Below are 24,005 nucleotides of genomic sequence, written 5' to 3' on the forward strand. Positions count from 1 at the left end.
GACAGGCAGACTTTCGTTTACTTTTTTATGTTAATAGAAGGCAAACGAACAGACGAGTCACCTTATGTTAAGTGATCATCGTCGCCCACTTGCACCCTCAATACCAGGGTAATAACTAATAACTTATTACCTACATAATTATATAGTATCGATATACTTTCAATAAAGTCGTTACTTTAAAAGTCAAACACACAACCTTTCATTTATTGGGAAAGATAAAACAAATAACCTTTCAAATGAATTCGCGGTAAATAATCGACAAAGTCACAGAGGTGAGTAAACACACATCACATAAGATACCTCTAGAATTTGTCTTTGGGAAAACAAACAATCATTATTCAAGTTGAAGGATAATATAAGTTATGGCTGAAACCGAAACAATATAACTCTTGAATTAAGGCTGTTTAGTAACAAAGCTACTGAGAACGTTTTTAAGGCGTTTTTATGATGCTTATGTTCCTTCTATTCATCGGCGTATAAAGTTATGAAAATGGTTGATGATGTTCATGTAAAAGTTGTTCAGATGCTCTGACTGATATTTGATAATAATCGGAATTGACAAGTTGGCTACGTTGTACCTGAATATTAAGAGTTGAAAGACGTTATATAAACAACATGTTTCACAAACATGACATGCAACAGTAGGTATTTCAAAATTTTAAAGGTGAATAAAAAAATATGATCGTCGTGTCAGAAGTTTATTTCTTTGGTGATAAAGAAGAAAGATATTTCTGTTCCCTATTGAAAGTAATAACTGGTTATATACCGGATGTATCTCACATTAAACTAACTGTTGCCTGACTCGTATATTAACAGCCTAACCTATGCCTGGGTTGTAGCTGAAACAATAACACTCGAGAATGTTAGGCTGGGAAGAAATTGTGGTCGACCTTATGACATTGAAGTTCGCTTAAACTGCTGTTTATTGTACGGAAACTGTCAACATCTGACTAAGAGTGAACTTTCTTGATTGGAAATGGTACACTTGAGATAATTTGCATTTTGATTTGACATCCGTCAACATTATTATCCTTTCATTTGCTTTATTATATTATGGTCAAACTTATTTAGTTAAGGGCCGATTTTTCAATGCTTGGATAAAACTTATCTGTCCAATAAAGTATTACACGATAATATTAAAATGTCACGTAAACTGTCAAATACGGGCAAGTAGAATACGTTTTTAAAATGGTAGTTTTATACAATGCTCGATGAATAAGTTTTAGCCAAGGATTAAAAAATCAGTCATAAATCTTTACCCTTTACCTTGGGCAGCCTGGAAGAGATCGCTGATAAGCGATAAGGTTGCCTTATGTACTATCTATGTTTTCCTCACAGACATGTATCAAGATAGACTAAGCGAGTGTATGTACTTCCCGTGTCCAAACTAAGTTTATGAAACTTACTTGACGCTGGCCTACACTCAGTCCGCGCTTGCAGTTCGCCAAGGAAAGACGTGAAGCTGAATAAAGTAAAATGCCGAATTGCGCCGTTATAAACTGTAGAAACTCCACAACTCTGAGTGGCCGAGTTAGCAGAGATGTTTCCTTCCACCGGTAAGTAATTTTCTAATCAGAATATGCACTATTTATTTTAAAATCAAATAAAGAATATCTGTGGAAAACGATCGTGACAAACACGGATACCAACTCATACGAAATGATTCGGAATACATTGCGGCTTTTACTTGGCACGGTAAAGATCGCGTCGTATGATAACAAGCAATGAATAGCGTCTTCTCATTTTTCTGTTCTCATTTTTCTGTCCAATTTTGTGGTTAGTGATGTTCATTTGATGCAACAGTTCTCGATTCTAATCGATTTTATAATCGAACAGAAAAATGATAATTTGAAGTAGCAATTTTTCAGAAAAAAAGGCATAGATTTTTTTTGTCATTTAATAGGACTTGACCTAGAACTTTTAAGTATTTTAATACAAAGGTACTAAAAATAAATATTATGACATGGACGCTATTAGTTTAAGTGTCATCTTGGGAGTTTTTTAAGAAAACTCCTTATTGCTTAGACTATGTTTGTTTTTTCAGTTTTCCAAGTAACCCGAACATAAAAGAAAAATGGATCGATGCAACGGGACATAAAGATTGATTGATTGACAGTTTCATTACTTTCTTTCGATGGCCTCTCTAGTACGTAGTACATGGTAACTCAATGGGCATATGTAAGAAAAAGCTAAAACACATTAGTTTACTTGTTAGAATATTAAAAGGTTTATAATTTTATTTTCACATTCCTCTGTCTATGGTAATTATCATTTTTCTGTCTTGAATCGATTTAGTAATCGATTACGATTCATTTATTTAACTACCTCTTAGACATAGATCTGTCTACCTCTTAGAACCGTTTGATCTGATTTCTTTCGATTTACTTCGATGGGATAGGACGATACTAGAATCGCCGCGCGAGTGGCGTCCTAATCGATTTAGCGTAAAATGAAATTACCATCACTAAAAAGCGCTCGTGACGTCATAACGCGTCAAGGTCAGTACAAAAAATATGACACGCTTGGTTTTCATACAGATCGCGGTACTTGCGTTGTCTACTAAAATATACATGTCTGTGGTTTTCCTTTTGTTTTAATATCGTAATCATTGTAAAATTTGTTATGGTAGATACATAAAATTGTTAAATACATATATATTTTTAAGCGCCTCATCCCATATTATGTCTTTGTAAATTCCCATATTGTGACTTGAAGCACTTTCTGGCATTAATTTAGATGTAATAGCTTTATGAAGTAATAATGTTCAAAAAGCTTTGGTGATTGAAGATCTTCCGTTGGTTGAACTACCTTTATAGGAAGTTCAAAAAGGAGACGAACAATGAATTCTTATTACAAAAATTTACTGATAAAGAACCAGTTTTTCTATTTCTATTGATATTTCAATCAATCATCACGAATCGGCACATCAAAAATATATATCTATAAATATATAAATATATAAATATATCGGCACATAAAGTCAAAATTATATCATGATACAGAAATAGTAACGCCCTTAGTATTTATTCTCGTATTCTAATAATAATACATCATTAAAGAGAAATTAAATCAGTCCGTCATTGAACCGAGAGTACAATTTAGTACAGTCCAATTTTAATTGGAATTAACCACTAATTGCTTTCTACCTAGTTTTAGTATAACAACCAAATACAATGGTTTTTAAGGTTCATTTCTATAGAGTTGAATAATAATTAACTGCTATCTTCGTATCCGTGTAATTGTAAATGGAAGACACAGGCTCCTGAAAAACAGTTTTCACTATCTTAGGAGCCTTTCGCTTTGATTTGTAAAATTTTTGTGAAAATAAATGATTTATTTATTTATTTAATTAGTAGGTATTATCAAAGTATTTTTCAATATCATAAGTTTTCATTTAATTAGGATAAATATTTTTTATGTAATCCCTTTCACCAATAACAAAGAAAGAACTGCGAAAAACAATATGTACAATATAATGTACACAGAAAAGAGCCACTAAAAGTTCGCTAAGTACTTCAAAACAAAAGCCTTCTTAAACTAAATAGAACCCTTAAGAACTAGACTTTGGCATAATGCCATATTGACTTAAACGTGAGATCAAATGAATGAAGGAATGAATAACAAGAGTAATAACCTTAGGTTTGGCTTATTTTATAGACGGTGTCTAGTCTAATGTTTGCTTTATATGGCATAAAAGTTTTATTCAGGAGATTGTGACGTAATGGGTAAATGTTTTATTTTATTGATGCGTGGTCTAGCTTAGGGTTTATTGATCTTGATACTAATCTTTAAAATTAGGATTAGTATTAGCAGATATTGGTAGTTAATTGACGTATTGGTTGATAACTATAATATCTAGAGGTATGGGTTCGATTTTCGCTTCGGAGAAATAATTAATAAACAATGTATTTGTTTTGTTTCATTTCATGGTATTTATAACATTAACAAGTTCATGAATTGTCTAGTACAATAAGTATTGTTTAGATCGCGATTAAATATGGTAACATAATATAACTATTGTATGAAATCTCTTACAATATTGTGTATTTATATACATACTAGCAGTCCGCCCCGGCTTCGCCCGTGGTAAATATTTCGCAATAAAAGGTAGCCTATGTTCTTTCTCAGGGTCTAAAGGTTATCTGTGCCAAATTTCATCAAAATCGCTCCAGTAGTTTATGCGTGAAAACCATACATACATACAAACAAACAAACTTTTCCTCTTTATAATATTAGTATAGATTACAATCAAAATTTGATACACCACAATACGAGATGTATGATAATTTTAGAATTCTAATTTTGTTACAAGGGCTTCTTTGTTTAGTAGTTAAAAATCTTTAGTATTTATACTACCAGTTTATTTATAAAGAACGAATTTAAATGGACCAAAATTCCAGACAATATTCTGAATTCGCATAAAAAGGGAACGCTGTAGATTAATGACTATAAATGAATGTCTTCGTTAACAGGACAATAAACAAAGTGAATGTACTCGTAGTTGAGCAATGATTCGGTAGGAATTAGGTCACTCGCATCAAGGAATAAAGAACGTAAAAATTGTCGTAAAATGGTTGCGAAATAGCCGTATCCTGTGATTGAGGAGTCTCATTAAAATCTATTAAAACTTGCAATAGGCAATAGACTGTCTATTGCCGCTTTTTGGATGCGTGTATTATGAGAAGTAATGTGAACTTACAGACTAATATTCAAGCAGATAATGAATTTGATTATTCAATACATAATTTTGTGAGGTTTAGTGAGCTTCGTTTAATACCGACAGACTGAAAATTAGCGCAAATCAGGTATCAAAGTCCGACTACATGTTTGAGTTATTTTCTATCGTCACGTATATTTTTTGTAGTTAATTCAGTTTAAGTTTATGTGGCAATAAATCCCATATTCTTTCTATATTTATAATGACTATATATTTTCAATAGTCTCGAATAATTTATAGCCTTTTATGGTCGAATTAGATAAATTTCTCTCTGATTTTTTATCGATTATATCCTAGACTTTGTCTCTATTCTGTCCACAACTGCAACCGCGGGCACAGCTAGTCGTTGTTATAAAGCGTTTATTCAAAGCATTACTAACATCGAAATAGCACATTTAATGATAGAACTTTACGACGTGAAGCGTATCCATTGCGATATAGCATGTATATGTCGCAGTCATCTGGTTAAATCTCCCATTTGATTCAATGACGACATTCAATTGAATGACTAGGCCGAACGTTGATTTCACAAGCGTTACATGGCGTTACTCAACATCCAACTAGTTGGTTATTCATTCATGCAACAACCTATTTCTGTGTAATTAAAAAAAATACAACGAACATAACCTGACTCATCCCCTTATCTCAACCAACGACTATTCTAAATGACGTTCAGTCAAGACAGGTTGCACGTTACATTAAACAACTTGACGGATTGTCCTCTAGTCATTCAATCAAATAGCAGATTCAACCAGATGACTGAGACATATAGATATAGCGAGTATATTGCGTAGAAACAATTGTATAATTACCCGCATGCATACATTAACGCGGATCGCATGTACCTAATGCAATTCTTTGGAGAGATGCCAAGTGTGTGTGGGAATCGGTACATCTGATGAGTTGTAGCGGGTGCAGATAGGAACTTTTTTTAATCAAACACCTTCACCTAAAGCAGAATAGGTAATAAAATATAATAAAAAATACAGAATAGAATCTAAATATGGTGCCACAATGAACTTAACAATTTGATGCAGCTGCTTCTACTTCCATCTTAACAAACTGAAACATTTTTTCAACAAGACTTCGTTTATAATCGCCTTTTGACTTCGATCCACAAGGTCGACTCGTCCTCGTGGATCGAAACTATTTTGATATAATATCTATAGAAACCGCACTCAAATCTTTTCAAGTGTTTTCCAATCAAATAAAGAATTTTCAAACCACCTGTACCTACTCTTTTACTAATAAAATTTACACGGCATATAATTACATAACCTGTGTATGTCCTCTGTATTTTTTACAAAACTAATGAACTATAAAATCGCGTTTCACCTATAAATTATTCCACAACACAGAGTTAAGAACCTTATCCAAAATTGGCGCGGAAGCCGGTACTATTCTTGTTTTATGTTTGATTGAAACATTACTCACCGTCGTATTACTGTACGATAAAGTATCTTTGGATTTACTGAACAGACTTCATTGAATAATTGAGAAAATACGTAAATAACATCGGTTTTGAGATCGAAAGGAAATAAATACGTGGTAAAGTAGATACTAATATTGTAAAGCTTGAAGAAATTGTTTGTTTGGTTGACCGAGAATCTACTACTGCAGCTACTGATAGGTCGAATTGAAAAAATATTTTTGTGTTGGTTATTTATTATTTAGCGAGGATGGCTAAAACTACATGTACTATGTGTAACACGTGCTTTGACCAATAGAAGTTGAGCATTGATGGAAAATGGTAAAAATATTACTTTTAAGAGCAGAAGAGCTACATGTGTCAGCTTTATCTCGTAATTAGGACCATGGCTATTGGCTATAATATGAATGAATAGTGCTTAGCAGCTTTGTGACTGTAGCATCTGCGTACTATCTACCATTCATATCAGTTTTCTCAATTGTAAATACAATCGTATTATTAGATTTAACATTGTTGAAGTTTATATGGTGGTCGGTTAGTCTTGTGGTTGCAATTTCTACAATGCGGGTCGAGGCTGAAAGGCTTAAGCGGTTGGATAATGATTTTTCAATGGAAAATATGCGATACTTATAGGTTAAGTGCTTTGAAATAATTGATTTTGCCTGTAATCTGAGGATGATTATGAAACTTTAAAGGTCCTATGAAAATTATTAGGTATGGAAAATCTGATACACCTGTTTGAGTGATCACATATGTAGATGTGTCTTCGATTATTTTATAGAAATACTTTATGGGCTGATTTTTCAATCCTTGGCTATAACTTATTCGTCGAATAATGTATAAAACTACCATTTTAAAAACGTATTCTAATTGCCCGTATTGCAGTTTACGTGACATTTTAATATTATATATATATAATTATCGTGTAATACTTTATTGGATCATGGATGGATAAGTTTTATCCAAGCATTGAAAAATCGGCCCTTACTATATCTATTAATTCATAGTACACTAGCTTTCCGCCCGCGGCTTAGCCCGCGTTTTCAAAGAATAACCCGTTCCCGTAGGATTTCCGGGATAAAACCTATGCTATGTCCTTTCTCGGGTATCAAAATATCTCTATACCAAATTTCATGCAAATTGGTTCAGTAGTTAAGGCGTGATTGAGTAACAGACAGACAGACAGAGTTACTTTCGCATTTATAATATTAGTATGGATTATACTAACATAAACTAATGTTTTATTGGACCAAAGCCTTTCTTACAAATTTCCTCATGTTTCATTAAGGTACTTCTATTATATGATTAAAGAATTTATATCCAATGATTGCAAATACTAATTTAATTTATTTTATCCTAGGTGAACGGAATAGTGCTTCACGGAAGATGTCACTTGAACGCGTCTGCCATCATCAAGGGACTGATGGGGCCAGTGTACAAGATCATCTTACTAAGGTATTTTATTATCATCACTTTTATTATCAACTAGCTTTCCACCCGCGGCATCGCCCGCGCAGTCAAAGAAAAACCCGCATAGTTCCCGTTCCCGTGGGATTTCCGGGATAAAACCTATCCTATGTCCTTTCTCGGGTATCAAAATATCTCTATACCAAATTTCATACAAATTGGTTCAGTAGTTAAGGCGTGATTGAGTAACAGACAGACAGACAGAGCTACTTTCGCATTTATAATATTAGTATGGATTGTTTCTTAGATTATCGGGACTAAACAAATAAATGAATAATTAAAATTTTTCAAAAGAAACCTAAAAATAAAAGCGTTTTTCGAATTCAGATTAAAGTGAAACAGATATTTTAACATTGATTTAATTAATCATGCCACGATAATTATTCAAGAATGGGAGTTATTTTCGTATTAATTTAAGTAGCTTTGGTCAAGCGCTTCCCTATCTTCAGTATAAAAAAAAATACTAAAAATTTCTCGAACTTTCCAGACGCAAATCTGCATTAGAAGATGTCGCTGTGAAACCCCTCACACAATTCCCCACAGCCCTTGAAGAAGAGGTAAGTGCCAATATAAATAATTATTTAAACTTATAATGTGAGAATTTTTATTTAAGGGCTGATTTTTCAATTCTTGGATAAAACTTATCCGTCCAATAAAGTATTACACGATAATATTAAAATGTCACGTAAACTGTCAAATACGGGCAATTAGAATACTTTTTTTAAAGTGGTAGTTTTACACATTATTCGACGAATAAGTTTTATCCAAGCATTGAAAAATCGGCCCTAATTAAAATAGCCCTTTACTAATTGAATGTTAATTCTAGTCAAAAAGTTAACATTTTTGTCGTTTTCGTCTCTATATTGATTTGACAAGATACAAAATTAGTTATTAATTAATGAAATAAGAACTGATTTTCCTAAATAATACCGATATTTATTATTTTATCCATTGTATTATACAGTAATTAAATTGAAACGTACGCGGTACGGTATGAAATAAAACTAAAATTCTTCTTAAAATAACATTAAGTAAAGTTAAAAAAATCACAACTAATATTAAAACCACATTTAAAATTTAACCACGATTTCCTATTTAACAGAAGTACCTATATTTTATCCTAAACGTTGCTATTTCGTTGCTATTTGAACCGTCGCGTATTCAATCGAATTGATGCAATAAAAATCCAATTCCTATGTAATGTCTCGAGTAACGCTATCGGTGTCGCTCTAGGATGGAAGAAAGTCAGATTTCTTCTATTTATTCTATGCTTTGAGGATTCGTTGAAAGAAAAATACGTGTTTATTACATTCGTTTAAGTAAATTATTTCTATTGTGCACTTGACAATAATTTTCACAATTCGTTGTAAAAGTAAAATCAGCTATTAAGAAGATTCGGGGACAAACAGAAAGACACACAAATTAATAAAATATGTTCATATCATAATCATAATATCGTATCTATGAATAACAAAAAACACATGGGACATAGATATTGGAAAATTAGTAAAATAACGAGATATTACCTATATTGAACTCTTGCTTATATTAATTAACTAGCGGTCCGCCCCGGCTTCGCCCGTGGTACATGTTTACGTTTTCTCTACATAAAAACCATCCTCGTACTTCAAGGAATATAATAAAAAAAGAATTATCGAAATCGGTTCAGCCGTTCTCGAGTTATGCGCTTACCAACACATTTTGCGATTCATTTTTATATATAAGACTAGCGGTCCGCCCCGGCTTCGCCCGTGGTACATATTTACGTTTTCTCTACATAAAAACCATCCTCGTACTTCAAGGAATATAATAAAAAAAGAATTATCGAAATCGGTTCAGCCGTTCTCGAGTTATGCGCTTACCAACACATTTTGCGATTCATTTTTATATATAAGATTATCGTACAATATGATAGAGTTTATCTTTAAAAGACGACTTATATAATAAAAAATATGCTTTTCTTTTAGAATTAGCAAATAACCTACCTAATAAGCAATTTGAATTTGAATTTTAAAACTCAACAAGTATTCCAAAGTATTCCAACTTAATACATACTCACCTAAGCTTTTTTATGTAAAGGGTAATTGCTTGCTTGTCACGTGAAGTTGATAAATGGGTATGCCTGTAATTTGCTGACGGTGCAAGAAAGTACTTTCCTTGTAATGTTGGTGTGTATGTTATAAAAGTAAATCTTATAAGAGAAACTTATATTCTTAGAACGTAGAAAAATATATATAAAAACTAGCGGTAAGTGAAAACGTTCTGCCTTACTTTTATTACTTAGCGGAATGAATTTTAGATATTGTCCAATTCTAAGACCTACCCAATATGTATATGCACACAAAATTTCATGAGAATCGGTCAAGCCGTTTCGGAGGAGTTTAACTTAAAAACCACGACATTAGAAGAAGAAGATAAAATAAGAAACTTATTTTCACTGCGCTATAATTTAGTTTTTTACAAAAAATGTTAACAATAGGTTGTTGTTTTAAATTTAAGAATACACTATCAGATTACTAATAAAAACTGACAATGGTACCATGGTATTTCACTTATATTGCTTAAGAAAACGGGCATAAATAGATAGAGTCAATTCTGCTCTATCATAGAATTGACTCTACTTATATCTTGGCTAGAGAGAAAAAATATACTGAAATATTAGATAGGTAATATCCATAACTTGAATAATATTCAAAGTGTTAGTTTGTCTGTCTGTCTGAATCTGTAAATAATTGAAAATAAAAAGATGGCATTGTAGAAACAACGTCTTTTGAAACTGTAGGCGCTCCTAGCACTATTGAGACCAGTAAGAAATCTATACCATTGTATATCTAAACGTACCTGTGTTCTAAATAACTTTGTTTGTTTTACAGTTTGTTGATTCTTACAGTGGCCGTATTATGCCTCTTATTTCCAGGCAGTTTACGCCGTGAATTGAACTGACTGGCAAATTCATATTATAACATAATTAACCATGGCTGGTTATTGCGATCATAATTTGAATTTGACAGTCAGTTAGTTCTATTCACGGCGTAAACTGTCTGATAATAGAAGGTCATAATACGGCCCCTATACACATTTCATTGCTCATCTCTATTTTTCATTTTTTATTTATAAAATAAATCATTGCTTTTATGTGTAAATAGTAAATTCAGGTTAATTAGCTAATAATTATTAAATAAACTGAAGGATCGTGATTTAAGAAAATCCGTTTAAAGCGTATGATCTCTAGTATTTATATTATAATTTATTGTTCGCTTAAATCGCTGACCTTGTCCTTACTATCTCTTTCACACTACAACACATAACTATCTCGCATCCCTTTCACACCGTTACTATTAAGCTATGTTGATTTCCGTAGCGTTTTCCTACGATAATAAGTTAAATGAATTTAAACTTTAATCCGTTGCTATAGCGTTTATATTCATATGGTATCTACTTTTTAGTGTTTATCTTGTATTCGGCATGAAAAACGTAGCACGTGACATGTTTTAATTACTCCAAAAGCATACTTACTTAAATGACTTAAGACTGAAAATCGTTTGCTTTGTATTATTGATATGTGCATTATGTTAAGTCAAATCTGTTTGTTATCTTACACTTTTAGCAATGTCATACAAATGTATGTACTTAGTTTCGAGACGCGACGATTACGGCGTGTACGTATTTAATGAAATTAAGTTGTTTTATAGTATTTTAGTGAATATGATATATTAGTGTTAGTGTTGTTATGTTAATAGATTCATTGTTTGTGTATTTGTGATATTGGAAGTGCTTAATTTGCTATAATTAGGAAAACAGGTAATGTTTAAACAGCGGCCGCTGTTAATTTGACCGACTTTTAAAAAGAGGATATTGACTATGTGTTAATAGCATTTTTTTTATAATTACGATGTTTTACATGTGTTCATAATAAGTAAGGTATTATTAGGATACCGGTTAGCAATGTCTATAAATAGAATAAGTTCAAATAAGATGATTTTTTGTAAAAAGGTATTTTTGAGTTATAAAAATATCCATTTATTAAAAATGTTCACCGGTTCCGAGACCAGTTATTCAAAATTTTCCTGTTTTGGTTCGTGTATAAGTATACCTACTTAACCATTTTTAATTAAGTATAATTTATTCGTATCTAACTATGTGGTTTACAATTTAAATATATTTTCAAAAATCATTTGTTATATTTGCAAAGTTTTAACAAAACAATATTTTTTCACCTAGAGCAATAATTATAGGTATAGATACCTAGTACAGTACTAGGTATCTATACCTATAATAAAATATATAAAATATAATAAATAATAATCTAATTAACTAGTGTAAGTACTAGTAGTACTTACACTAGTTAATTAGATTTTTTTATAAAATGCTAGATTTTCCTCCATATTAATTAATTGGTAAGTTGTTATTATGGTAACTATAAACAATATAAATAGCCTTGTTTTTATTTGCACCTCTATCTCAATGTGAATTTTCATACAAATGTTTTGGATCGTCTAGACGTAGTTAATTAAACATACATAATATTATAATTTATAACATAGGTACTTTATACTCTAAATTTATGTACAAGAAAAGAGGATATACTGTAAACATTGAAACGCATCTGAAAGAAAATATGAAATAGGAACTCTATGTGACTCTACCATATTTTATTTTTATTAATTTCAGTCTTTAAAGTATGATTAATTAATTGAGAATGGTAAGTTTTCAAAATATATATGAAACTAAAGGCATACTTGATAATAATGAAAAAATAACACATTAAAATTCTCTTACGGGCCTCTGCGTGTTGGACCTGTGTTCCCACGAAAGCCTCAAAAATCTGGTGGTATAATGGAAATGAAAAAATAATAAAATTCATTTATTAGGGCAATTATAAAAACTTATTTTTGTAATTAACAATTCGCTTAACCTATGTGAGTAAAATTCCAATTTTAATAAACAAACATATTAAAATCAAACTGTATAACATAATAATAAGCAAGAAAACAAAACACACAACATAAAACATTCAGTCATATATAGATTATAGAGGTCAAATGAAGATCCGTAAACTAAAACAACGTATTAATTTTAATTAGCCGCTAATTGGAAATTCATTTGAACCTAGTGTTTGTTATGAGTTCATTTTCACTTCTATCTATATACATATATATGTATATTATAACGCTGAAGAGTTTTTTTGTTCGCGCTAATCTCAGAAACCATGGGACAGATTTGAAAAATTATTTCACTGTTGGATAGTCCATTTATCGAAGAAGACTATAGGCTATCGTATTGTAGCGAGACTATAATATTATCATCACGCTAAGACCAATAAGAGTGGACCAATAATAGGCTGGTAAAACCGCCGGGCACAGCTAGTAGATAATAAATAATAATATTATATTGATTTTTTTTTACTATAAAAGCGGTTTCTAAAAGTAAAAATGTAATTTTTAATATTATCTATAGATAGGTATTGTTGAATGAAAATTTTCCATAAAATACAATGAATGACAAATCGTTTGTTAATTGCTTCTCAAATCTTTCGCTTCCATTTATTTAAAAATAATATACTAGCGGTCCGCCCCGGCTTCGCCCGTGGTACATATGAAAAATAGATGTTGGCCGATTCTCAGACTTACCCGATATGCACAGAAAATTTCATGAGAATCGGTCCACGGTTAGGTAGGTGCAGATATTTTAAAGGTTACACAGATAATTAACTAATTTGGCCAATAAAAAAATTACCTTTTAAAAACCAACAATACAATGAAAATGGATTAAAATGTACTAGGTTTTATAACACCTCCTTGTTAGATTACCAATTAGGTACTTTGTTTTACGCAAATTTACGAAAACATCATGTAGGTATTGCAAGTGATGTTTTTAAATAAATAAATATTTATATTATTTTTATAGGACACATAATCTTATATCTTATATTTATATATAAAAGGTGACTGATATAGTGATCTATCAACGCTCAGCCCAAACCACTGGACGTATCGGGCTGAAATTTGGCATGCAGGTAGATGTTAGGACGTAGGCATCCGCTAAGAAAGGATTTCCCGAAATTCTTGCGGGAACCGGGAAAAACGGGGACGCACAAAGTCGTGGGCGGAAGCTAGTATAGAATATGAGTTATTAACAGCTTACATTATTAGCAGCTATAACTAAATCGGTATAATTTAATCAAAAAAATGTTACCTTCATTCAATTAGGATAGTTAAGTGGTTTTGAAATGTAGTTTAAATTATGATCATTATCTACTTAAATATTTTAAATTTTTATATATTTTTTAAAATTAAAATAATGTAGGTATCTGCCTAAATTTTAATAAGACTACTGTAATAATTGCAATATATTATTATGCATATTTTGTTTATCAACCAAATCACACATTTTTGTTTTTTACGTGTTTTATTAAATCGGGAATATTTACCAACTTTGTACCTACCTCTGTTATAACTCACTAGCTGCGCTCCGCGGTTTCACCCGCGTGGTTCCGCTCCTGTTGGTCTTAGCGCGATGATTATAGCCTTCCTCGATGAATGAGAATTGGCTAGAATCTAACACTGAAATAATTTTTCAAATCGGACCAGTAGTTCCTGAGATTAGCGCGTTCAAACAAACAAACTCTTCAGCTTTATAATATTAGTATAGAATAAGTACCTATAATTTTATTGTACTATCAGCTATCGTATATTTTTATGATTTTTGCGATCAAGTATAGAACATAAAAGCTATGACGGTTCCATATCACAACACCACCGCACTTAGTAACTCGAGCTGATCAAACAGAATTATCTCACTATGTCGCTTTTACCACCGTCAATATAATACGTCATTGTTGAGGGCTTTTCAAATCTTTACAATATGCTGTTCTTGTAGAAGTGTTTCTAAGTCCTAACACGCTTCATCTGTAGGTATGTTTGTATGCAACGGAGTTCTTTAGAGGAGTTACATACATTAACATAAAAGTCGATAAATTTATATTTAAACTTCAAAATTCAAGTACCTATCCGTATGTGAGCAAATTATTTTTGTTTATCAAAGCAACAATACTAATATTATAAAGCTTAAAAATTTGTTGGTTTCCTAGAACACGCTAATCTCAGGAACCACGGGTCCGATCTGTAAAATTATTTCACTGTTAGATTGTCCATTTATCGAGGAAGGCTATCTTAATATATATAAATCTCGTGTCACAATGTTTGTCCTCAATGGACTCCTAAACCACTTAACCGATTATAATAAAATTCGCACACCATGTGCAGTTTGATCCAACTTGAGAGATAGGATAGGTTTTATCCCGGAAATCCCACGGGAAAGGGAACTATGCGGGGTTTTCTCTGAAAACGCGGGCGAAGCCGCGGGCGGAAAGCTAGTATATTATATATTATTACGCTAAGACCAATAGGAGCGGAGCAATGCGGGTAAAACCGCGAAGCACAGCTAATCACTACATAGTATAAAACAAAGTCGCTTTCTCTGTCCCTATGTCCCTTTGTATGCTTAAATCTTTAAAACTACGCAACGGATTTTGATGCGGTTTTTTTTAATAGATATAGTGATTCAAGAGGAACGTTTTAGTATATAATTTATTAGGTTTTAGACAAAGCGGGCGAAGCCGCGGGAAGTAAGCTAGTAGCTAAATAAAGTTTTCTAAGATACAGTCAGTTTAAATCAATTTTAATTAATAACTTATAATTATTCTGAGTTGCGTGTATACCTACCTCCACAACGTTTGAGTCATTTCTTAGAAAGATATTAGAATTTATAACTGTTATATTTTTAGTCTCATTATTTACTTCGTTGAACTGGATCGGTATTTATTTATCTTTTATTTGAAAGTTACCAACATGTTATATGCTATATTTTTAAGTAGATATTGTATTATAGGAGTACCTAAAGTAAAACGAAGTCTCTCTTTTCTTCTGAGAAAAAAATAGGCAAATAAAATATCGTAGATAAAACAATAAACCTAGGTACGATGTTTTCCTACTTACATTTCTTAATAGATTTGTCTGATATTTGCATAATAAATTTCATATCATTTAGAAACACTTTATTAAATAATAAACAGTCAATTTACCTCTTTTTAAAGTCGGTTAATAATCTAAACTATCAAAATACCAACTCTAACCTTATAAATATTACAGATACGGTAATACTACGTAGTGTTATGTTGTGTGATGTAGTTAAGTGTAAGTGATAATGTGGTGACAGTTATGACTGTGATGAACGAAGTGCGTTTAGACACAGAACATTTCTACAAACCGACCGTGCTGTTGAGGGCAATATGGAAACGTACGCTTTCGTTCAAGAGGAAGAAGGTAAGACACACACACACACGTATATAAATGAAATCACACATACACACAAACACAAACATGCATTGAAATGAAAACACAGATGCACACATAAATGCATGCTCACACTCACACACACATACGCATGTATTTAAATGCGCACTTAAGTGCCGACATAAATACAAGTTCTCTCTCTCTCCCACACACACATACACATACACACGCATGTATTTAAATGCACAAATTCATAAATGCAGGTGAGAGACTGTGCATGTGTGTTTGAGAGTGAGAACTCTCTCTGTAACACTCACACACACATCTATATGCAGTAAGTACACATTGTACAGAACAACGTCATACAATAGACACTGTGATTGTAGATTAAACCTAATGTAAACGCAGTATACTTAATCAGGTGTTGTAAGATTTAGAGGCGGATTAACTTGCTGATAACGTCTCTGATAGTCTATTTGACATTTTTTGACGTAATTTACATACATTAAAAGCTTAACGATACAAATGGAAGCTGTGATATTGAACCTTAATCGAACCTTTTAATGTAACAGTTATTATGTTATCGCTGTTTATCAAATAGGTACAACATATGATAATAGTATGCTAGTAAAATATAATAGTAAAGCGTTGCAGTTTCATTAGCTTATCTCAAAAGTAGCCTATACTCTCATCCAGACTATCTGTCTTAGTAACTGTGTAAATTCGATTATGCGTAAAGAATTAACTACTAATACGGAGAGGCAAATGCTGAGTAGTCCACCTAATCACGAATACCGACTAATATTTGAATATATTTATTGTATTTTAAGGTTTAAATTTATTAATGTGTATTTTTCTCAAATGTGTATTAGTTATAAGTGAAAAATTGTAGTTAAGTATTTGTGATTAAACGTATTTTCTTTCTTTCTTTCTTCTTTCTTCTAATTTCAAACAAAAACATTTAAGATAGGTTACATAAGAATATTTACGAAATACTTGTCCTACAATATACGAAAAATCCAATATTCCTTATTACATTATAACTCAGAGACACTAAGGAATAGAGATTAATTCCATTAGTCGAATAACACAGACGCCGCGTGAAGATCTGATTGCCTTTGACTTTGAGTTCATACATTGGCTGCAAAACTAGTTAGCACTATGGGTGAACTTCTGATGAATCATGTAAATATTATGTATAGGTATTTTGAAGTATGATAAAATATAAAATGCATTTCAATTAACTGAAAAACCAGCTAAAAGGTACCTAAGTATTCTTAATTTTTAACCGACTTCAAAAAAAAGGAGGAGGTTATCAATTCGGCCGGTATGTTTTTTTTTTATGTATGTACACCGATTACTCCGAGGTTTCTGAACCGATTTACGTGATTCTTTTTTTGTTCGATGCGGGATGGTGTGTTTTTATTTTATGAGCATTTTTGTCTGTATTTGTAAATGTTGCAAGTGCAAGTTTGAAGTCGGTTGTTTTTAACGCAGTTATCACTTGTTATTACTTAGGTACCTATACGATATGCATTTTACGATAAGTGTCTCCCAAATAAATGAGAAGTTCCATTGTTCTTGTGAAAAATGAAAAATGTACTTCGTCTTAATGTGTCTTATTTGTTGAACAAAATCATAAAAAATATCGTTTTAAATTCCTTTTACACAATTATCTACTCGAAGTAATAGTCGAACTAACTGTAAATATTTTCAAAGAAAAAGAAAAATACTTAATTCCAACTGCTAAAAATTCGAAACTATACACTTTTAATAAAAATACAAACTAAACAATGAAACCATTGTAATCATAAATTTAAGTTTTTTGTACGATTTTAAATGAGAAACTAAAATTCCCATTATTATTTTACAACGACAGACTGTTTATATTTGTACAAATGGCAAAAACTTGTGTAAAGTTTGGCACGCGACAATATAATGGAAAATATAAAATAAAATAATATTCAATGGAACGAAATATATTATGTAAATATCGACAAATTATGTATTTAATGTTGGTCTATGTTTTTGCTCTATATTTTGGTAATCCCTACTAATATTATAAATGCGAAAGTAACTCTGTCTGTCTGTCTGTTACGCTTTACCTCTCAACCGATTTTGATGAAATATGACACAGACAATCTTTAGACCCTGAGAAAGAACATAGGCTACCTTTTATTGCGAAATATCTACCACGGGCGAAGACGGGGCGGACCGATAATTTAATATATTTTAATTTCAAAATAAGATACAGTTAAAGGTGTGAATCGAAATATTAAAATCAATCAATATTTTTTTTTAATTGCAGTCATTTTTTTGTCGAAAATTATTTATGAAAGTTCAAAAACTATTTTAATGACGTAAATTCGTACCAAAATAATATAAAAATGTGGTTTACACAAGTTATTTTCAACTTGTTATTTACTAAATACTTACTAATTAGTTAATTAATTTCAATTGTTGTTTACTAAATAATAATTAGGTACTTTAAAAATACACTATATTTTCTTTTCGCAAAATGTATCTTGTCGAATCAAATTCATATTAAAAAGTAAATCAAATTAAAATGTAGAAAAATTATTGTTTCATCTAATTTTCAATAATATTTTTTATTATATTGAATGATAAAAATGTGTTATTTTCATGTTATTCCATGTTTTTATTAAAATATGATTAAAATTATCTCTTCCAGCCGGACGACCGCTTCGCAAACTACAAAGGAGTACGAGATATAACTATCAAAAAGGTACGAATTTATCATTTTTTGTTATTCAATAAAATATTGTGGCTACATTCTGGTTTATAAATAACTTAACTGTTGTTTTTTTTATTGGTTTTAAATAAATGAGTTATTATTAATTTATATGTAAATTGAGTTTCTATTTTTATTAATTATGATTAAAAATATCGATAAATAAGGTTATTTGCATGTTTTATGTATTTATGTATGTCAGCGGTATCTAAAATTGATTTTTCATGTAAAATTTATAGGAAACCCTTGTTTTTATGATTTAATAAGATGATGATTAAACTATCATAACTCTGATTATTAAAATTCTTATTTAATTCACATAAATTTTAACTAGACAGTATATACTAAAAAATACCATTCATAACATTGAGATATGTACATAATTATCTCAATGATTCATAATCATATTTAAAAGGATAGTTAAGTAAATTCATATATTTTAAAGATAGATAAAAAACAATGGTACCATTTGTAATAGTAAAAATCGCATCTTCCAGGGTCCAGCCGGTTTGGGTATCATGATAATAGAAGGCAGACACACAGAAGCCGGACGAGGTATCTTCGTTTCAGACTTGCAAGAGGGAAGCGCTGCAGAACAAGTAAGTTTATTTTTATATTTTTTCCAGTATTTAAACAAGATTTTTTTTTTAATTCAAGCATTTTCATGTAATTTTATTGTAACTTTTGCAATTGATTATCTATTTATTATCCTTTACTTGGATAATTTTTCGATCCAAAATTATTTACACAAACATCTTTTGGCGCGTTGAGAGTAAAATTTTAAGGTCGCGTCATGGCACCGTCACGTCAAGGAATAAGGCGACGATTTTTGTATCTTTGAACCTTGCCAAAGAAGTTTCACTTCTGAAACGTGTGCTCGGCACACACGCTCTCTTTTTTGTGAAGTGTTTTTTGAAGTGAAAACTTCTTTAGCGGCGTTGGGTATAAAATCTTATACTCGCGTCAGGACACGTGGCCTGATCGAAAAAGCGTAAGACGGATTTTTTTTAGCCCTTTTATTCCATGCGTAAGACGGATACCATTCCAAAATATCAAACATGCTGAACGTTAATAATCAAGTTTTCACTTCTGCTGGCACTCCCGGAGTGCAACCCGTCTTTTTTTTATTTATCTCACTCTTACCCACAAATACCGGGTTTAGACCAGAAAATGGCTTTTGCAGTCGGTATTTGCATATAATATTTTTTTTAACAAAGTGATGTTCTTTCAGGCTGGTTTGAACATCGGTGATATGATCCTAGCTGTCAACAGAGACTCCCTATTGAGTTGCACCTACGATGCGGTAAGTGCTTTTTTGTATCTTTATTCTATTATAAATGTTTACAGTAGGTACATCTTACTAGTGCCTCCTGGTTAAAAAAGCAAAAATTTCAAACTAAAACAGCAACTACAATGCTTCGACATTCTTGTCTTCGCCGTGGAAACTGCTTTCTGAACCAGGGGTGGTTCACATTATGTTTTTTGAGGATTCAAAAGTGCTTCTAAACAATTATCTTGAATGAATAGGTAAACGTTTGAATTTAAACCAACGCTGGTCAATAATACATATCAAAAAAAATCAAAATCATTTATTTGCAATCAAACATGGCTACAACACAACAGACAATTTACATAATATAATAACTATAATATGTGGTACATTTATTGTTACATTTTGAACAATGTCTGCTATGCTAGGAAAAAAACCTGTGTTGTAGGAGACATTCATCCGTCCTTTGTTACAATTAACATAAGAATTTATTACTAAGACTATGCAAGTTTTTCCAAAATTTATAACGGCAGCAAAAACATGGTAAATATTCATTAATTAAAAAAATATACAGGGTGTCCCAAAAAGTAGTGATGAACGGAAGCTGGGAGGTAGAGGACCTAGAGAGCTATCCGAATCACCCCCATGTATGTTATGCGATTTTTCGTATTTTCGGAGTTATGACATTTTTTTCAATTTTTCATCTATCGCTGAGTACGATGAGATTTTTATTTATGGTGACGTGACTTATTGCGCTAGATGCTTGATTTTTTTTTGTGTGGTAAGCTGAAAGATAGGCCAATTCAGTATGGTAACATTTACTATCGTTAGATCTTCGAATGGAATAAAAAAAGAATTAAATGCCAAGAAAGATAAAATTACCCAGTATGTTCACAACTTCAAGGGCCCATAAAAAAATAAAATCACATAAAAAAAGTTTTCCATTTGGCTTTTAAAAACTCGCTCTATCTATCAGGTAGCTACCCTAAAAATTTCATTTTATTATTCAGAAGGCTTCAATCGAAAAATTGAAATCTAAATGTGGTAAGTGCAAAAATTTTATTAACATGATGATCATTAAAACCAAATTAAAACCCATAAATAGGTGTTTAATTACCAGAAATTTTTAAAATAACCCCGCTGTTACTCAATGCAAGTGCGACATCACCGTAAAAAGTTGTCTTTTAAATGTCTGAATGCCCTTTTATCATTTTTAATGGTTTCTTCTGCTACTATGAATTTCCGGGTTATTTCGTCCAAATTGTAGCATTCTCTCAAGTAGCCGAGGTCTTTTTAGTATCCCCATTGAAACAAATCAATGGGGTTTAGGTCGAGGGACCGTGCAGGCCAGGCTTTAAGGCAGGCGTCACCAGCGCATGCGCAGGCTGCAACGACCAATCCATCTTTCAGGGTATCTTTGCCCTTTAGCCTGGCCTCGACGGTCCCCGGACATAAACCCTATTGATTTTTTTCCGTGGGGATACTACAAAGACGAGAGACTGCCACAATTTGAACGAAATAACCTGGAAATTCATAGTAGCAGAAGAAACCATTAAAAATGATAAAAGGGCATTCAGACATTTAAAAGACAACTTTTTACGGTGATGTCGCACTTGCACTGAGCAATAGCGGGGTCATTTTAAAAATTTCTTGTAATTAAACACCTTGTTATTGGTTTTAATTTGTTTTTATTAATCATCATGTTAATTCAATTTTTGCACTTACCTCATTTAGATTTCAATTTTTCGATTGAAGCCTTCTGAATAATAAAATGAAATTTTCAGGGTAGCTACCTGATAGATAGAGCAAGTTTTTAAAAGCCAAATGGAAAACTTTTTTTATGTGATTTTATTTTTTTACGGGCCCTTGAAGTGGAGAACATACTGGGTAATTTTATCTTTCTTGGCATTTTAATTCTTTTTTTTATTCCATTCAAAGATCTAACGATAGTAAATGTTACCATACTGAATTGGCCTATCTTTCAGCTTAGCACACAAAAAAAATCAAGCACCTTCCGCAATAATTGACGTCACCATGAGTGAAAATATCACCGTACTCGGCGATATGTGAAAAATTGAAAAAAACGTCATAACTCCGAAAATACGAAAAATCGCATAACATACATGGGGGTGATTCGGATAGCCCTTTAGGTCCTCTACCTCCCAGCTTCCGTTCATCACTACTTTTTGGGACACCCTGTATAACAATGTATTTCCAGGCGGCAGCAAAACTGAAACAGACAGAGGGAGTGGTGATATTAACAGTATGCAGTCCCAACATGAAGGACTCTGATAAGGCAGATGAGTCTGGTACGTCAGGTTAGTTTAGATTAGTGTATTGGCTATTTAATTTACATCTAAATAAATCAAGTAAGGAAGAAATTTATATTTATTATGATCATAAAAAATTACCATTTTTACATCTCACTCGATACTGAAAAAAGCGTGTGTGTCGAGCACACGTGGCAGAAATGAAACTTCTTTGGCAAGATTCAAAGATACCAAATCGTCGCCTTACTACATGACGTGACGGTATTGACATGACGCGCCCTTGAAATTTTACTCTCAACACGCCCAGAGAAGTTTCATCTCATCAATGAATCGCTTGTATGAAACTTATTACAATTTTGTAATTATGAAATGTTTATAAAATCATTAATGAGAGAAATAGTAAATAATATAGGTAATATTATGTGTTTCTATTAACCATTATAATATTTCATTTAATTATGTTTTGCTTGACGTAGTAGCTAGTAGGTAAACTCAAATAAATATCAAAATAGAAAGTAAAATGCTATATATAGTTAAAAATAACTCTAGTAATATTTATAGTTTTGAACTTGAACTTTTCGAAGATTTGAAGGAAATCAACATTAAGAGTCTATTTTTGTGAAAAATATAGTCACTAAATATTATAAATGCAGCTATTTTTATTACCTTCGAAGGCAAAACGGTTCGTTATCTGATTTTAAGATGTGATAGCGAAAGATTTTAAACTGATAAAGTTTTATAACGTTTAAATGTGAAGTCGTTATTCGATAACTTTTGGCCTTTGAATCCTGTCTCATTCTTGAGATAATAAATGCGAAATAAATCTTATTTTATTAAGCTTTAATAAATAAATCGTGTTTGCTGGGAAATCTAATTGTAGTGTATGGTTAAGAAAAATACAAAACCAAATATCTCTGTTTCTAATACGTTTCGAGATTTGTGTCCATAATAACTTTTACTCACAATATATATTGCTCTTTTAAAATATCCAACTTTCATCACTGGCCGCGAAAGTTCATCACGACGCGACGCCAAATTTACTCATAGCTCTTTACTTATCTTTAAATAAAAACTGGAACAATATTTTCTCATAATTTTTAGGAGTAAGCGGCAGTCAAACGCCTAGTGGGACGCCAAAACCAGCTCCTTCACCAGCGAAACGTAAGTAGCGTTTAGCTACTATTATGTATTCTGTGACGTAAGTATAATTGTGAAACAATGTTTAAATAAGGTTATATCCCTCTCTTTCTATTATTATATATTACCTCAAAAATGTCAATTGTATTAAGAACATGTAAATCATATCATACTTATTGATAACTCCAGATACTCTATAGTCTTATAGGTCCAAAATACCTAAAACTAAGAAAATAAAAATGTAAAATATTCCGGTCTTGTCCCAAGAACATTACAAGTATATTGAGTAAAATAATATTTTTTAATGTTCCTTAGTCCCTAAATAAATTATATAAACTGCCCTAGCGACTTATCTAAATAATAATATCTGTATTCTGGCGTTACAGAATAAGTACTTATTATTATAGTACTAATCTTATCCTTCCTACTAATAATAATCCTATCCTACTAATATTCCACGGGCGGAAAGCTAGTAATATTATAAATGCGAAAGTTTGTGAGGATGGATGTGTACGTGTATGTTTGTTACTCTTTCACGCAAATACTACTGAACCGATTACAATGAAATTTATCACACATATAGAGGGTAACTTGGATTAACATAATTATAAGATTTTATCCCGGAAATCCCACGGGAACGGGAACTATGCGGGTTTTTCTTTGAATACG

The 24,005-nt window shown here is 31.6% G+C and overlaps 1 protein-coding gene across 1 annotated transcript in view; it reads left to right on the plus strand.

The window, feature by feature from the left end:
* LOC149478301 (multiple PDZ domain protein-like) overlaps positions 1-24,005 on the plus strand; it is a 142,228-nt gene that overhangs the window by 110,262 nt on the left and 7,961 nt on the right. The window contains exons 26-32 of the mRNA XM_089709463.1: positions 7,507-7,601; positions 8,101-8,170; positions 18,600-18,653; positions 19,157-19,258; positions 19,891-19,962; positions 22,148-22,247; positions 23,301-23,360. Of these exons, the coding sequence (XP_089565589.1) occupies positions 7,507-7,601; positions 8,101-8,170; positions 18,600-18,653; positions 19,157-19,258; positions 19,891-19,962; positions 22,148-22,247; positions 23,301-23,360 (553 nt within the window). The remainder of the gene's footprint in view (positions 1-7,506; positions 7,602-8,100; positions 8,171-18,599; positions 18,654-19,156; positions 19,259-19,890; positions 19,963-22,147; positions 22,248-23,300; positions 23,361-24,005) is intronic.

This window comes from Colias philodice, chromosome 22 (genome assembly GCF_061535455.1).
Source record: "Colias philodice isolate Cphi_HAF_F1 chromosome 22, ilColPhil1 Martin Lab GWU primary, whole genome shotgun sequence".
Taxonomy (NCBI): Eukaryota; Metazoa; Arthropoda; class Insecta; order Lepidoptera; family Pieridae; genus Colias; species Colias philodice.